This window comes from Petaurus breviceps, unplaced genomic scaffold, assembly GCF_028583685.1.
Source record: "Petaurus breviceps papuanus isolate PSGF00001 unplaced genomic scaffold, PetGlider_PUasm1.0 38, whole genome shotgun sequence".
NCBI classification, from domain to species: Eukaryota; Metazoa; Chordata; class Mammalia; order Diprotodontia; family Petauridae; genus Petaurus; species Petaurus breviceps.
Window position 1 is genome coordinate 76806628 of NW_027186304.1, and position 15984 is coordinate 76822611.

At 41.4% G+C, this 15984-nt stretch overlaps 1 protein-coding gene across 7 annotated transcripts in view; it reads left to right on the forward strand.

Annotated features, from left to right (window-relative positions):
• Positions 1-461: 461 nt before the first annotated feature.
• The window catches only part of TRIM55 (tripartite motif containing 55), a 78554-nt gene continuing 63031 nt past the window's right edge, over positions 462-15984 (forward strand). For 2 of the 7 annotated variants that reach the window (XM_069100037.1, XM_069100036.1), the window contains exons 1-4: positions 463-961; positions 1832-2004; positions 9967-10132; positions 15462-15557. In XM_069100037.1, coding sequence (XP_068956138.1) covers positions 794-961; positions 1832-2004; positions 9967-10132; positions 15462-15557 — 603 coding nt within the window. In that variant the 5' untranslated portion in view covers positions 463-793. Of the gene's footprint in view, positions 962-1831; positions 2005-9966; positions 10133-15461; positions 15558-15984 lie in introns of all 7 variants that reach the window. The other 5 variants (XM_069100035.1, XM_069100038.1, XM_069100039.1 and 2 more) reach the window with 5 other exon arrangements.

Genomic DNA, 15984 nt, shown 5'->3' on the forward strand with positions numbered 1-15984 from the left:
TTTATTGCTGTTTTGTCATCTTGAATATTTAAAAAATAAGTGGCCTATAACTAGGGCTTGGAGATCTTTTACTTAATAGAGATTTTTGATGGGTTGCCATCTTTTCTGAGATAATCACTTGAAAGCCAAGGACGATAGCAAGTGTAAGCATCTGTAATAAAGCAGACCCTCTTAGATGACCAAAATTATGGTACTAGAATGAGTCTTCTATTTTTCTTGTTAAGAGATTGTCCTCCCTCAGAAGAAAGCATTGTTGTGCACCATTTGACGGCTCTCCTACTTTACTTTGGAAAGAGGGACACACTAAATAAACTGTGTTTATGTGCCCTGGGTTATGCCAGGAAGGTCAATGATTCAGTCATTAAGTAAGTAGTTACTGACCACTCACTCTGTTACTAGGCAGTGGCTCACACTTGCTTTTGTTAGAGACAACTGTCAGCTTCTCTTTCCCTTCTCTTCAGATCCGTCACTCTCCTTCCCACCTCCTCCTTTCTTCAGCAGGCCAGGAATGTTGGTCTCTGTGATCCATCACCTGTCTGAATCCATCCCCTGTCACTGGCATATATGGACAAGCCGGCCTGACACCATGTGATGAGCGGCTGCTAAAAACAGCCTCAGCCCCCACTCTGAACCAGCTTGGCTTGAAACAATGTCCTCTAGCCAAAGAAACCTAAAGGACACTTGAGCACACCACCCTTGGAATTCTTTCAAGGAAACGGGCCCTTAGATTTACCCCTCCATCCATCTGGATCACCCTTTCACTGACACCACACGCCCCAGGGCCAGAGAGGAGATGAGTACATCTCTAAATTACAAGTCTTTTTCCAAGGAACAGCAGACGATGGACACCCTGGAGAAGCAGCTTATCTGTCCCATCTGTTTGGAGATGTTCACGAAACCTGTGGTGATTCTTCCATGTCAGCACAACCTGTGTAGAAAGTGTGCCAGTGACATTTTCCAGGTAGGTTTGTTTGCTTCTTCAAGGAGGAGGGCATGAGGGGTAGAAGTAACGGGGAAGCAAGTGCTTCCTATGGAGGTGAGGTCCTGCTGGGCGATTTCACAGGGCTGAATTTGCTCTGGGGCCAGGAGAGTGAATTTGTATGTCTTTGTTATTTGTGTCTTCTGCTTCCTAACCCCCTCTACCATGTCCTGTGATAGAGTATTATTTCAAAAACCAAGAACCGGCACTTAGAGAGGAGGGAAATAAATCCATCTTTCAGTGTTTTAAATGAATTATCTATCACTGTAGAGCACTATTCAGGAGGGTTACCCAAGTACCTTGAGCTGTTTTTGTATAAAGGTTTTATGTTTGCTTAGGGTAAAGTTGAGTTCCCCTTTGGGATTTTTAGACATGAATATCTCAGGGTAGGGAGCCCAAGTTCTCCGGCCTGCTTCTAGCCCCGCCCCCTCCCAAATCATGTAACACCTCTCTTTGTCTTTTTGTCCTATGGTCCCTGACACATAGTAAGCACCTAATAAATGCTTTTTCACTTGAGATCTGTAACTAGATTACCAAGTCTTTGTGAAGAGAAACAAAGATTTAGGTAGTAATGAGAATGGGTTAATGATATAAATTTACACATCATTTGAATATAAAACCACTTCCTTAGGGTGTAGTGGGGAGGAAATCTTTGATGCCAGGAATAATTCCATAGGTTGGATTAACTGTGGCTGTTTTACATATGAGAGGAGCCCTGGGGGAATGTCATGTATTAGAACTTTAAGTTGAGATTATTTGAGCAATTTGTAAAGTAGAAATTTAGACTTGCGATGTCGGGGAAAAGTTATCTGTGTTATTATTGAATTGTTTTTTTCTGTTGGGCAAGAACAGGCCTCAAATCCATACTTGCCAACGAGAGGGGGTACTACAGTAGCATCAGGGGGTCGATTCAGGTGCCCCTCCTGCAGGCATGAAGTGGTTCTGGACAGACATGGTGTGTATGGACTTCAGAGGAACTTGCTGGTGGAAAACATCATTGACATATACAAGCAGGAGTCAACCAGGTAACAGTCCCGTGCATCATTCTTTTTTATCCCACGACTATTTACTCTATGGGTGTGCAGCTAGGTGGTGCAGTGGGTAGAACACTGGGCCTGGAGTCAGGGAGACCTGAGTTCATATCTGATCTCACATACTTATTAGCTATGTGACCTTGGGGTAAATAATTAGTTCCGCATCCATAAAATGAGGACATGCTAGAGAAGCAGATGGCAAACCACTCCAGGATCTTTGTCAAGAAAACCCCATGAACAAAATCCATGGTCACATGGACCCGAGATAACTGAACGACAACAACACTCTGTGGAGGCTTAACGACAGGATACAGGCCTCTGCCTTACTAACTCAAAAATATGGAACATAGACTAAATACTTTACATATAATTCATGGCATAGACTGAAATTTTGGGCTTGCATGGACCAAGATCAACATTCAGAGTCTCACAAAGAAATCTCTGTTGGTCTTGTGTTGTCCTCAACAATGATTGGCCCTTGGAAAATCAGGATTTGTCTTGTGTTCAGGTACTAGTTACTATACAAGCACAAAAGCTAACCAAGCATTGACTAGGGGTGCGGAACCTGTGGCCTTGAGGCCACATATGGCCTTCTAGGTCCTTGGGTGTGGCCTCTTAACTGAATCCAAGTTCTGTCAAGTTTGGATTCAGTCAAAGAGCTGCACTTGAGAACCTAGCGGGTCACACGTGGTCTCGACGCCTCAGATTCCCCACCCCTGGCATTGACTGTAGAATAGGCATTGTTTAATCTGACCAAAGAATCACAAAACAGAATGGAGTCAAACCCAAGCCCATGATCTGTCCTCTCCAGTGAACTAGCCCAGAAAGCTAGACCTTCTCCAGTCTCATAAGACTATCCTAGGATTGAGGCTCTCCCACAAGAAGAAAGCACTTGGAATTGTTCATTGTTAAAAGATCCCCCTGGATCCCCAGTGTCCACATAATTTTCAGTACCTGTAAAGGGAAAAGTCCAAGCTTGATTCTCCACATTGTAGCTCTTGTCCTTGCTGCTCCCTAGTTCCGTCTCCTGCTTGATATGAACACTCCTTTGCTTGGTCCAACAACTTGGTGTTTTCCAGAAACTCTTTTATTTCTATGAAGTCTGGCCCAGGAGCGATGTATTGTCTAGCATCTTCTCCTCTTTGTCCAGGAGGCTTGGTCCCAGAATTCCTGTTAATCCAGGAAGTCCTCTATTGCTCTATTCTTGACCATCTCCTGCTGGTGGCTCTTATTTCAAACCCCTCACCACTTCATTACTGCCTCTATTTGCTGCCATGTTTAGGGCTATGTGGTTCCCTACTTTCTTTTGACTACATAGTTCCCTAGAAGGACTTCTCATTAAGGGAAAAGGAATCTGTGGGTCTTTGATCAGCTTCTCTCTAGCCATCTGAGTTCTCTCCATACCTCTCTCCTTAGCCCTCTAGACTAATTTTTAAAGGCCAGGTACTAGGGCATGACTCAGAATGTGACTGCTTATGTCTTAATCAGTTGATCCTTAAAGTGCTCTTAAAGTGACCAGTTATATTGGAACATTTTTCAGGAGACATTATCAACATCATAACAAAGATCCCCTTAACATTGATGAGGCATTAACCTTGAGAAAGGATTATCATCTGATAAAGGAGTCACAAGAGAATACTCCCTTTTTAATACTTAAAAATATTTTTCCATATTAGTCTTGTCCAGTGAGAGTGTGTACTGCTCCTAAGAGAATAAAGGAGGCTAGTGAACATAGAGAATCTCAGTTAGTTCTCTGAAAGTATTTCAGAGACCATCTAGTTCAATCCTTACTTGAATGAAAATTCATGCTACAACCTATCCAACAGGTGGCCATCCAGTCTTTTGTTTATTTTAAATTTTTTTTTTATTTTTCCCCAGTTACATGTAAAAATAATTTTTAACATTTAGGTTTTATTTTAAGATTTTGAGTTCCAAATTCCCTCTCTCCCTCCTTGTCCACCCTCATTGAGAAGGCAAGCAATTTGATCTAAGTTATTCATGTATAGTTATGGAAAACACGTTTCCATATTAATGATATTGCAAAAGAAGACATAGAAAAAAAAACCCAAGAAGAACAAAGTAAAAAAAGTATATTTCAATCTGTATTCAGACTCCATCGATTTTTCCCTCTGGAGATGGATAGCATTTTTCATCATAGGTCCTAGCTAAGTCATTCACAGATGATCATCTTAAATATTGCTGTTACTGTATACAATGTTTTCTTGATTCTACTCATTTCACTTTGCATCAGTTGATGTAGCCTTTTTGGAGAGAGGAGGAGGGGTGGGAGGTAGAGAAAATTTAAAACTTGCAGAAGTGAATGTTGAAAACTAAAAATAAATAAATCATTTTTTAAAATAAATCAAAATGATAGATGCACACAAAGATAAAATTTTTTAAATTTCCATTTATTTATTTTTAGTTTTCAACATTCACTTGCATAAGATTTTGAACTTCAGAACATAATTTCCAATTCTGTCACCAGAAAAGAGCTGGTATAAATATTTTGGACATTCAGCCTTTTAGAGGAAAGGAAGGAAGGAAGGAAGGAAGGAAGGAAGGAAGGAAGGAAGGAAGGAAACATTTATTAAGTAATACTAATAATGATAATAGTGAACATTTATATGACACTTAGCACATGTCAGGTACAATGGTAAATACTTTACAGTTATTATCTCACAACAAACCTAGGAGGTAGCTGCTGTTATTATCCACATCTTTTCCAGGTTAAGCCCCCAGTTCCTTCAGCCCTTCATTGTATGCCCTATTCTCCAGGCCTCTCACCCTCTTTTGGATATGTCAGCTTGTTTATATCATTCCTACAGTGTAGTGCCAAGAAGTGAAGATGGTATTGTAGATGGGGCAGACCACTGGGGTAAAGTATAGCAGAACTCTTACCTGTCTCATTCAGGACATTATACCTCTCTGTGCAGCCTAGTAGATCATTAGATTTTCTGGAGGGGGCAGGGGAGAGGGAAGGGAGTTGCCTCACTGAATTTGTAGTCATCTAAGGAACCAAGATCTTTGTTCTCAGGATCTTTTGCCTGCTATAGCTCCCCCATACTCTATTTTTTGGAATTGACTTTTGGAACCCAAGTGTAGAACTTGGTGTATACCTCTGAAATTCCATCCTATTTGACTGTGCTCATTTCTCTACATTGTTACCTTCACTCATTTTGTGTCTAGACTCTGTCATCCCATGTGTTAGCTACCTCACCAAGCTTTATGTCATCTGCATAGCTTGACATTGATGCTGTTGTGTTGCCTGAGAAAGAATTGACTTATTAATGATAATCTGTTTTGGAGGAGAATACTAAAAAATTGTAAAGTCCTTCAGTTCAGGAAATTTCCGTTTTCATCTTAATGTCCTGTGTTCTGAGGACAGGGCATGCCACAAAGGAAGCATATAATTAATGTTGATGGAATTGAATTAAAAAGTGTCATAAACCCTCACCTCTTAAGATTTTAAACAAACAGAAAGAAGTGCCATTATTAAACCTTAAAAAAGTTGTAAAGAAGGGACACTTTCACATCATTTCCTCTTTCCATCTTCAAATGTGCAGATGTAGAAGGGACCACAGAGATCATCCACTCTACTTCCTTCATTTTACAAATGAGGAAACTGAACCCCAGAGAACTTAAGTGACATGCCCAAGGTCACACTGCCCATAAGTGTCAAAGCCATGATCCGGTGAATTTTCCATTGAAATACACATACAGTATATAAATAAATACATAAACTTACATGTATATGCCATACACACATATATGTATATACATATAAAATGCTTTTGTATATAGGAATATATGTATGTATAAAGAAACAGAATGACAGGCCATGCTTAGGTTTCTCAGTATGAATGCTAACTATATACCACTCCTCAGTTTCCTTATTTTTAAAATAGGTATAATAATACTAGCATTAACTGGTTCATTGCAAAAGAAGTACTTTGTAAACCATCAGCACAAGTTGTTATTATTACTTAGCTTATTTATTAATGAGCTATTTATTAACGAGCATTTATTAAATTCTTACTTAATCTTACTTATTACTTATATGTGATCCTGGACAAGTAACTGAGTTTTAGGACAGTTGTAGATCTACATTGGTAAAAGAAGCTTCATCTCTAGAGTTCTCTCCTCCAGTGAAATCACAGGCCTTTCAAAAGGGATCAATGTTTTCAATGGAACTTGTTGGTAGGAAAGTAACCCCAGGCATTAAGGGATTAAGTGACTCACCCAGGGGTCACATAACCAGATGCAGGACCTGAGCATTAAGTAACTTTAAAGACTCTGGGCAAAATTATTTGCTCAATATCATTCTTAGATAATATGGCTTGGGTACAACTGTGGGTAGTGGTGGTGGCAAGAATATTAATAGTTAAGTAGGCATTAATTATAACCTTGAAACTGTGGTCAGTAGGTCAATAAACATTTATTAATCACCTACTGTGTACCAGGGACCTCACCTCACCTTAGAAAGGCCAGGGTCTCCCACGGCATCCAGAGTCTTCTCTTGCCACTGATCTATATCTTGCCACTGGACCCAGATGGCTCCAGAGGAAAAAGTGAGGCTGGTGACTCACTTCAATCCAGTTCACTTGCATGCCATGGCATCACCTTCCTGATGTCACAGTCCTCTTTGAGAACCCGAAGGACATGACAACCCAGCCCTCTATCCACTGAGACACCTAGCTACCTGGGACCTTCCAAGTAAATGCTCCAAGTAAACGACCATTTGCTCACAGTGGCATTACCTCAATTATTTGGCCTTTCTCCTGTTTTAATCATTTCCCTCCACCTTTGACAGTTATTTTGTGGGGAAGGGAGAAGGGAGGATTAGGGGGTGGATAGAGATAAGAATATGCTGCTTTATGCTGTCGTCTAACAGGAGAACTTGCCCATCTCTCCTGGGTTAAATTTTAAGGTTACGTATAGGTAGTTCCATTCTTATAAATAGAGCCTTTGGGATGTGCCTTAATGTCCTTCTTACCACCTCTGCCTTTGTCCTTGCACAGCCAGTAGATGGACTGTTTTGAATGACAAATAAAGGCACCTCATAGAAAGTGTCATGCTTGTCCTCTACCTTGGGGAACTCCTTTTTTGACCCTTTGGTTTATAAGTGTATGACAAAGATCTAATCAGGAAATTATAAATTTTTTAGGCACATGTAGTTATATTCCTGTAACTTCATATAGCAATCAGTAACCACAACAATAAAAATAAAAATAGGGCAGCTAGGTGGCTCAAAAGATAGAATCTCTATCCTGGAATCAAGAAGACTTGAGTTCAAATCCTGACTTAGATACCACTTAGCTGTGTGACCCTGGGCAAGTCACTTCACCACTGTTTGCCTTAATCCAGTGGAGAAGAAATGACAAACCACTCCATTATCTTTGCTGAGAAAATCTCATACAGAGTCATAAAGAGTTGGACATGACTGAACAATCACAAACCATAATAATAATAATTTTTCTTCATATGAAACTCTGTGGTTGTAAACCCTAGCTATTTGAGTCTCACAACATCATCTGAGAAGTAGGTAGTACCCTCATTTTATAGATGGGAAAAATGAGACTCAAAGACTTCTCAGCACTCCTAGGCAACTTCCTAAAACTGTAAGTCACAGAGCAGTTGCCCTTCTGCATGGGTAGAAAGACTTCTTCACAGGAGCTCCTTAGACTAATGGAATTATGGATCCACTTAAAAAGAAAAGGAAAGGAGAAGAGAAAAGTAGAGAAGAAGAGAGAAGAGAATAGAAGAGAGGAGAGAAAAGAGAGGAAAGGAGAAGAGAGGAGAGAAGAGAATAGAAAAGATGAGAGGAGAGAAAAGAGAGGAGAGAGAAGGGAGGAGAGCAAAAGAGGAGAGGAGAGAAGAGAGGAAAGTAGAGAAGAAGAGAGGAGAGGTGAGAAGAAAATAAAGGAGATGAGAAAGAAGAAGAGAGGAGAGGAAAAGAGAAAAGTAGAGAAGAGAGGAGAGAAAAGAAGAAAATAGAGGCAAGAAGAGAAGACAGGAGAGGAAAAGAGAAGAAAAAGCAGGGAGAAGAGAATAGAAGAGAGGAGAGACAGGAGAAGAGAGGAGAGGAGAAATCCAGGAGGGTAGAATTCATTACCTGCCATCTCACTCTGATATTTCTGAAGAGCCATGAGGCAGCTAGAAGGCACTTTGGGTAGAGTGCTGGAACTGGAGTCGGGAAGACCAGAGTTCAAATCCAGCCTCAGATTCTTACTTATCTGTGTGACCCTGGGAAAGTCACTTAACCTCTGTCTGTCTTAGTTTCCTCAACTTTACATTGTGGGGCTAATATTAGCACCTAAATCCCAGGGTTGTTGTGAAGATCAAATAAGATAATATTTGTAAAGCCCTTAGCATACTGCTTCGAATGTAAGAAGTGCTTAATAAATGCTTATTCCCTCCTACCCAAAGACCCATGATTTTACCTGTAGCAATACTCCCTCCATAGCCCTTTGTTCTTTACTAGATGGGCTTTATGAGTTTTTCTGCACAAAAACCCTGATAGCCGACCTTGTGGTGATGAACCTCTCCAGATTCAGCTGGACTAGTCATCAGATAAGAGACGCACAAGTCATCACTAGGCCCTTCCTTCCAGCCTTTCCAGATTGTGGAATTTGTATTCTGTTATCACGAGCTTGGAAGCCCAAGGTCATTGTACCTTGATACACAGTAGGACTTTAGTCATCAGAGATATCTGCCTGCCAGCAACCTTGGGAAAACCATTGTCTCTCAAACTGTTGGCTAAACTGAGATCTGAGGATTGTAATGAAATAATCGCAACAATAATGGCATTAACCAGCATTAATATGGCACTTGAAGGTTTCTAAGAGCTTTACATAAGACCATAGATTATCTCATTTAATCCTCACAGCATCCCTGTGAGGTACGTGTTGTTATTCTCTCTTTACTGCTAAAGAAGCTAAAGTCAAGATAAGTAAACCTAAGGTCACAACTAATAATTGCCTGAGAAGAGAGAAGGGTGAAGGTGTTTCAAGGGACAAGAGACTGGGGATAGGGAAGTGTTCCATTTTAATTAATTGTAATAACCAACCATGATTCCAGAGGACTGAAGAGGAAGTAGGCTCCCTACCTCTTGCCCAAAACAGGATGGATTCAGGGTGCAGAAAGAGACATATGTTTTTGAATATGGGAAATAATGGAATTGGTTTCACTTAATCATATGGCTTATGAGGATTTTCTTTTCTTTTTTTTTTGTTCGTGGGGAGGAAGAAATGAGAGAAAAAAAGATATCTTCTACTTAAGAGACATGGAATCAAATCTCGCAGCACTGACTTGGCCAACCAACCCCTCTTAACTTTAGTACATTCCCTCTATGAATGATTTCCTACTTATCCCGTATATGACTTTTTGTGTATATGCCTATTGTCTCCCTCATTAGATCCACAAGCTCCTGGAGACCAGGGTCTATTGCCTCTTCTTGTATCCTCAGCAGTTAGCACAGGGCCTGCACATAGTAGGAACTTAGTAAATCTTTATTGATCTGTTGACTTATCTGAGTGCATTGATCACAATAGGGAAAGTAATTCTGGAAGGAAATCAGTGGACACCTGGGGAAGGGCCTGTGGGGGAGTATTCTGAAAGTATAAAAGGGTCTCTAGAATATTCCTGAACTCCTGGAATCAGGAAGGTCTGAGTTCAAGTCCTACTTCAGACACTTGCTAACTGTGACCTTGGACAAGTTACTTTGTCTCTAGTTTCCTCAGTTGCATAATGGGGATAATCTTAGCATCTACTGTGACGATCAAATGAGAAAATATTCATAAAGCATTTGGCACATAGTAGGTACTATACTGATTGCTATTATTAGACAAGTCTAGGGGATACAGGGACAGGTGGCTGGACTATCTGCAGCACCCCAGTCTACCCCTGGAAAACTGGAAATTGAGAGCATATTTATCCTGAATGTTTCTTTCACAGGCCAGAAAGAAAGTCAGATCAGCCGATGTGTGAAGAGCATGAAGATGAACGCATCAACATTTACTGCCTGAATTGTGAAGTGCCCACCTGCTCCATGTGCAAGGTCTTTGGGGCTCACAAAGACTGTCAGGTGGCTCCCCTCACACATGTTTTCCAGAGGCAGAAAGTAAGTAAGGAAAACCAGGGCTCCATCTCATCTCTTCCCGTGTAACTTCTCCCTCCCAATGCTGCAGGTCAGGAGGACCCAGAGAAGCTGAGACCCACTGGTTTAGGCAGAATGATGTAGTTGCCTTGGCTAGGAAGTTTTTAGGGTCAGGAAAATCCAGGCTCTCCCTTGAGGGCAGACTATGAGAAAAAAAAAAAAAGGTATTTCTGCTCTCCTCCAACTCTGTGTCTTTTTATTTCAGTCACAACTGAAAGATGCTTTCCTTTTTTCCACAAAAGGCTGCTTTGGTGCAGCAGAACAAACACTAGATTTGAAATCAGAAGACCTGGGTTCAAATCTTGGCTCTGATACTAATGATACTAATGAATCTGTGTGAATTCAGTTAAGTCCCTTGACCTCTCTGGGCCTCAGTAGCCTCATCTCTAAAATGATGAGAGGGCTAAAAAAAATGAATGAATGAAAAAGTACTTATTAAACATTTACTATGTGTCCAATACTTGCTAAATTCTGGGAATACAAAGAAAAAAATACAAGACAATTTCTTCTCTCCAGAAGCTTATATCACTCCCATTTGGGGAAGACAATACTTAAAATCAGCAGTAGGGCAATGGAAAGACCCAGAAGTCTGAAGCCTTTGAAGTGAATGACCATTAGGGTGGGGGCATAACAGATCAGATAACAGTGTCTAAGGGTCTAGAAGTAACTGAGCAGATAGTAAGACTGGTGGTCTTCCATATTGCCTGAAGGCTTGTACTTGGTGACTCCTAGCTCATCTAAGTAGTATGAACAATTAGGTCACTCTTCTCACCTGGTTGCTTCAATGGGATCTAAGTAACCCAAGTTGGGGACAGAGGGCTGAAGAAGAGACAAAGGGAAAGCTTCTTCCCCAAGGACTACTTCCCATTCATTTCTAGGTCCTGTAAAATAAAGAAGAGTTTAAAACTGGTAGTACCAGTTTAAAAAAAAAAAGGTCAAGCCAAAATTTCCTTTAAAATTAGATGAAATGGGGGAGGCCAGGTAGCACAGCGAGTAAGAGCACCGGCCCCAGTGTTGGGATGACCTGAGGATAGAATCCGGGCTTAGACACTTAGCACCCACCCAGAAACACCTGGCTGTGTAACCTTGAGCAAGTTACTTAACCCCAATTGCTTTAAAAAAAAAATTAGATGAAATGTCTGTATTACTCTATGTTCTTATGCTTCTCTTGGTCATAAACTGGACACTTGACACTGTGGAAGACCATCTCTCTGAGCATGATCCTTAACTCTGAGCCTGTGGCATTACCTGCTTTCTGGTCAAGCCTTGAAGTCCCTCCTCTCCCTAACTCTGAAGTTTCATGCACCAGCAGATAAACAGCTTTCCTTTTTATATGGAGAAAGAACATGCGTGTGGATGCTCAGATTGGTGCATCTACCATTGACTTTGTGAGGTTCAATAGCTCCAGATTGCAAGAATGTGGGATATCTGTGCCCTCTGGTTCTGGGTTTCAGTCACTGAGACTACACACAAGGTTTGATACCACTGTTTAGTGCCCAGAGCACTGAGAAGTTCAGGGATTTGTCCATGGACATGGTCATTTGCCCGTGGATTTGTCTATATATTTGCTGATCATTATTTGCTTATGTATATGCCAGAGGCAAGACTTGCAGCTAGGTCTTTCTGACTCCAAGGCTAGCCCACTATGAATGTTGCCACTCTCTTGATTGATCATGGAATCATGGAATTTGGGGCTGGAGGAAACTTTAGAGTTGACCTGATCTATGCTATTGGTAGTAGTATAGATAAGAAAATTGAGACCCAGAGAAACTTTTGTTTATCCAACGTGGTTTGTATGGTTTGGGGGAAAGATTATTGGATTTGGAGTCTGAGGACCTGGGGGACCTTAGAAAAGTCACTTTGTCTTGGTTGGCCTCAGTTTCCTTATTTGTAAAATGGAGATGTTGGACTAGATGACCTCTGAGGTTCTCCTTTGCTCCAAATCTATGATCTTATCAACTAGTTAGTGGCAGAGCCATGACTAGTACCTGGGAATTCTGACTCACAATCCAGATCTGAAAATTATAGACACAACAAATGCCATACAAATATAGCTAGTGCTAAAACTAGTTTTATTCTATCCCTGAAGCATGACTCTCTTATATACCATGTCAAAAGGGAAAACAGAATTTGAAAGACAAAGTTATTTCCGAACCAGACTAACACCACACAAAGCTATTTCAGAACCAGGCTAACACCACATTTTCAAATTTGTAATTAATGCCTAAGTCATTATGAATGTTTTTTTCTAACATTTTTTTTTCTGAGTTCCATTGCCCAAGAATTGGACTAGGTAAATTATTCTCAGCCAATATTTATAGAATAGTAGATATAGTCTAGTCAACAAGTATTTATTGCCTACTATATGCCAAGCATGGTGCTAATCGCTAGGCAAAGAAAGAAAGAAGACAACCCCTGCCCTCAGAGAGCTTGCAATTTAACCGAGGAGACAACATGCAGACAGTTATGTACGACAAGCAACATCCAGGATAAATAGGAAGTGATCAGAAGAGGGATGGCACTGGAAATGAGTGGACTGGGAAGACTCCCTGTAAAAAGTAGGCTTTTTATCTGGGACTTGAAGGAAGCCAAGAGGCAGAGAGGAGGAGGGAGAGAATCCCAGGCATGGGGGCCAGTCAGGGGAAATGCTCAGAGTTGAAAGATGGAGCACCATTTACCCCCAAATCCCTCATTTTACAGTTGAGGAGACTGAGAGTGATTTGCTAAGGGTCCCACAGGTATTAGGAGAGATGGGATTTAAACTCATCCAAAATCTGGGATTTCCCCCTATCTAACTCCACACCCAGGGTTCATGTTGCCTCTCTAATGATCTCTGTAATTTATAGTCTCAGTGAGGTGCCTGGAGCTCTGAGAGGTTTGGAGGTTTACCCATGGTCACACAGCTAGCATGTGTCAGAGGCAAGACTCGAACCCAGGTCTTGCCGATTCCATGTGCTTGGCATTCATTCACTGAGCCACACCTCACAGATATTTTCTTGTCTCTTTTCTTTCTAAAAGTATGACTATTTTATTAGCTTCACTTCGATGTATTGTCTTCTATATGTCATACAGTTATCCCTTCCACATTGCTAGGGTTACAGGCATGGCACCCTCGTGATCTGGAAAATCTGTGTAACATTTTTTGGCCCTCCCTCTGTACCAAAGAAGAAGTCTGATTTTCTTCTTTCTTTTATGGGGTGCTTACAGTGACTTATTGTAAAATTTGGGTTAAGTATTTGATTGTAGGCTCTGTGTCATCTGCTGGCCTTCATGGGTCATTTGTGGCTTCTGAAAAACTCCCCCAAAATTCCAGTTTAATTTCTTATGCCAACTCGAGATATATTGAAACAATGGTGGGGAAAGTCGCAATGTGGAAGGATATCTGTATAAAGATAACCATCATATGGGCGGCTAGGTGGCGCAGTGAGTAAAGTGCTGGCCGCCCCGGAGTTAGGAGGACCCGAGTTCGGTTTCGGCCTCAGACACAACACCCACACACACAAAAAACTAGCCATGTAACCTTGGGCAAGTTACTTAACCCCAACTGCCCTCCAAAAAGCAAAAAAAAAAAAAAAGATAACCATCATCAGGACTTGATTTCCTCATGAGCAGGACTGGTCTTCACTCTCTCATCCAGGCCCTTTCCACTTGATCAGATGATCCCACAGGTGGTGTGACTGCTTAGACTTAGACTTAGATCATCGGTCAGAGAAAGACTAACTGGACTATGGGAAGATTTGGCCATGTCCTTATTTACACCTTCTTTAACCAACTGATCTAACTTGCAAACTATTTCTCAGCCCACTGACTTCATGATTAGGAACATGAAAGAACCCTCTTTACTACTCACTCTACAAAAATGCTCTCTTACCCTGGGTGATGAAAATGACCAGACTACATGAATAATTATGGGAGACAGATTTGTGTTTATAATAGAATAGCACAATGTAAAGAACAGTAGAGATAGAGTTAACCTCCTGGTTAAGTTTCCTTCCTTCCTCCCCCCCCCTATCTATTTCTTTTCCCTCCCCTTCCCCCCCCCCCCTTTACACCTCCTTCCTACATTTCCCCCCTCCTTCCTTCCCCCATCCCCTCTGCTCCCTTCCATCCCCTCCCCTTTTCTTCCGTTGTCCTAATTTAACCTGCTGTTTTTCCAACCTGGGCCAGTTCACTCCTTGCTTAGGCAATCTGATACCATTCTGCCCCTTGGGACTCATCTTATTGGTTCAAGACTTACTGTGGACTTTCACTCAGCTCTGCAACTCAGAACTCCTGATCTCAAGCTATCCATCAGCCTCAGCTGCTCCATTAATAGGGACTATAAGCTTAGGCCACAATGCCGAGTCAAGATAAGTTGAACCGAAGGAGCTACCCCCTTTGTGGGAAGGAGATGTTTGGGAAATGTAGATGCCTTGAGAAAATAAAATAAGAATACCTTAAGACTTGGACTAAGGGATGCTTCATGTACTTGTTTAATTTAGCTCCCAAATAATATGTATATCCACAGACCTGACAGTTCTTGAATCAGGTGATTGGATCCAATTTGGCTTGTTATAAAAGAAGAAAAGAAAATATGCATTTATTAAGTGCCTGCTATGTGACAGACACTGTACAAACATCTCACAAGAACTCTGGGAGAAAGGTGCTGTTATTATCTCCATCTTACAATTAAAGAAACTCAGGCTGACCATAGTTAAATGACTTGCCCAAGGTCACAAAACTAATAAATATCTGACTATCTGAAATAAATATTTGAACTTAGGTCCTCCTAACTCTGAGGCAACTAGATGGTGAAATGAATAAAGCACTGAGCTTAGAATCAAGAAGACTCCCCCTCATGAGTTCAAATCTGGTCTCAGATACTTATTAGCTATGTGACCCTGGGCAAGTCACTTAACCCTGTTTTCCTCAGTTTCTCATCTGTAAAAATAAACTAGAGAAGGAAATGGCAAACCACTCCAGTATCTTTGCCAAAACAACCTCAAAATGAGTTCCCTTAGAGTCAGACATAACTGAACAACAACAACTTCCTGATCCAGGCTTAGCACTGTCCATCAGGTCACCTAGCTGTTACAGCTAGAAGAAAGAGGAGAAGCTGCCCCTCTTCAGGAAACTTGTACGAAAATCTTCCTTATTCCCCTGGGAAACAGAGAGTAAGCCATACAGACGCACTTGTGTGTACATCTGACATCTCCATGCCTGGCTTCTGTCTTGTGCTCCATCTGAATTTAAAGCATGGGATGGGGGTCAGTGACCACGTACTGGGATCAGTCACTGTTGTTTTTCTCCCCAGTCTGAGCTCAGTGACGGCATTGCAGTCCTCGTGGGAAGCAACGACCGAGTCCAAGGAATAATCAGTCAGCTGGAAGAAACTTGCAGGACTATAGAGGTAAGTTACTGCACTTCTTGCCCGTGTCCACAGCTCGCACTTGAAACTCCTAAGGTGAGGTCAGCTGCTCAGTGACCCTGCTGGGATCTGCATTCTGCTGATGGACACTTCCTGCCCTCCTGGTTTCTCTCCTGCCACATCTCTGAAAGATGTGCTGAGTGGGGAGAGAAGATAACCGAGGAAGATCTTACCCATGTTTACTAGAGCTGTTGCTTGTGCTCAATATTTGGTGTTTGTTGGTCAGCCTAAATGGAGAAATTAGGGAGGGAACGATTTCCAAAGGAACACAACAGATGGCTGAAATAAGGATCCGGAATAGTCAGGTAGAAGGAACATTGGACTTGGCATTCTAATTCTTAACTGGGACTTTTTAGGATATGTCAGATAAGCTCTCGTATGAACTTCAGTTTCTTATCTGTAAAATGGG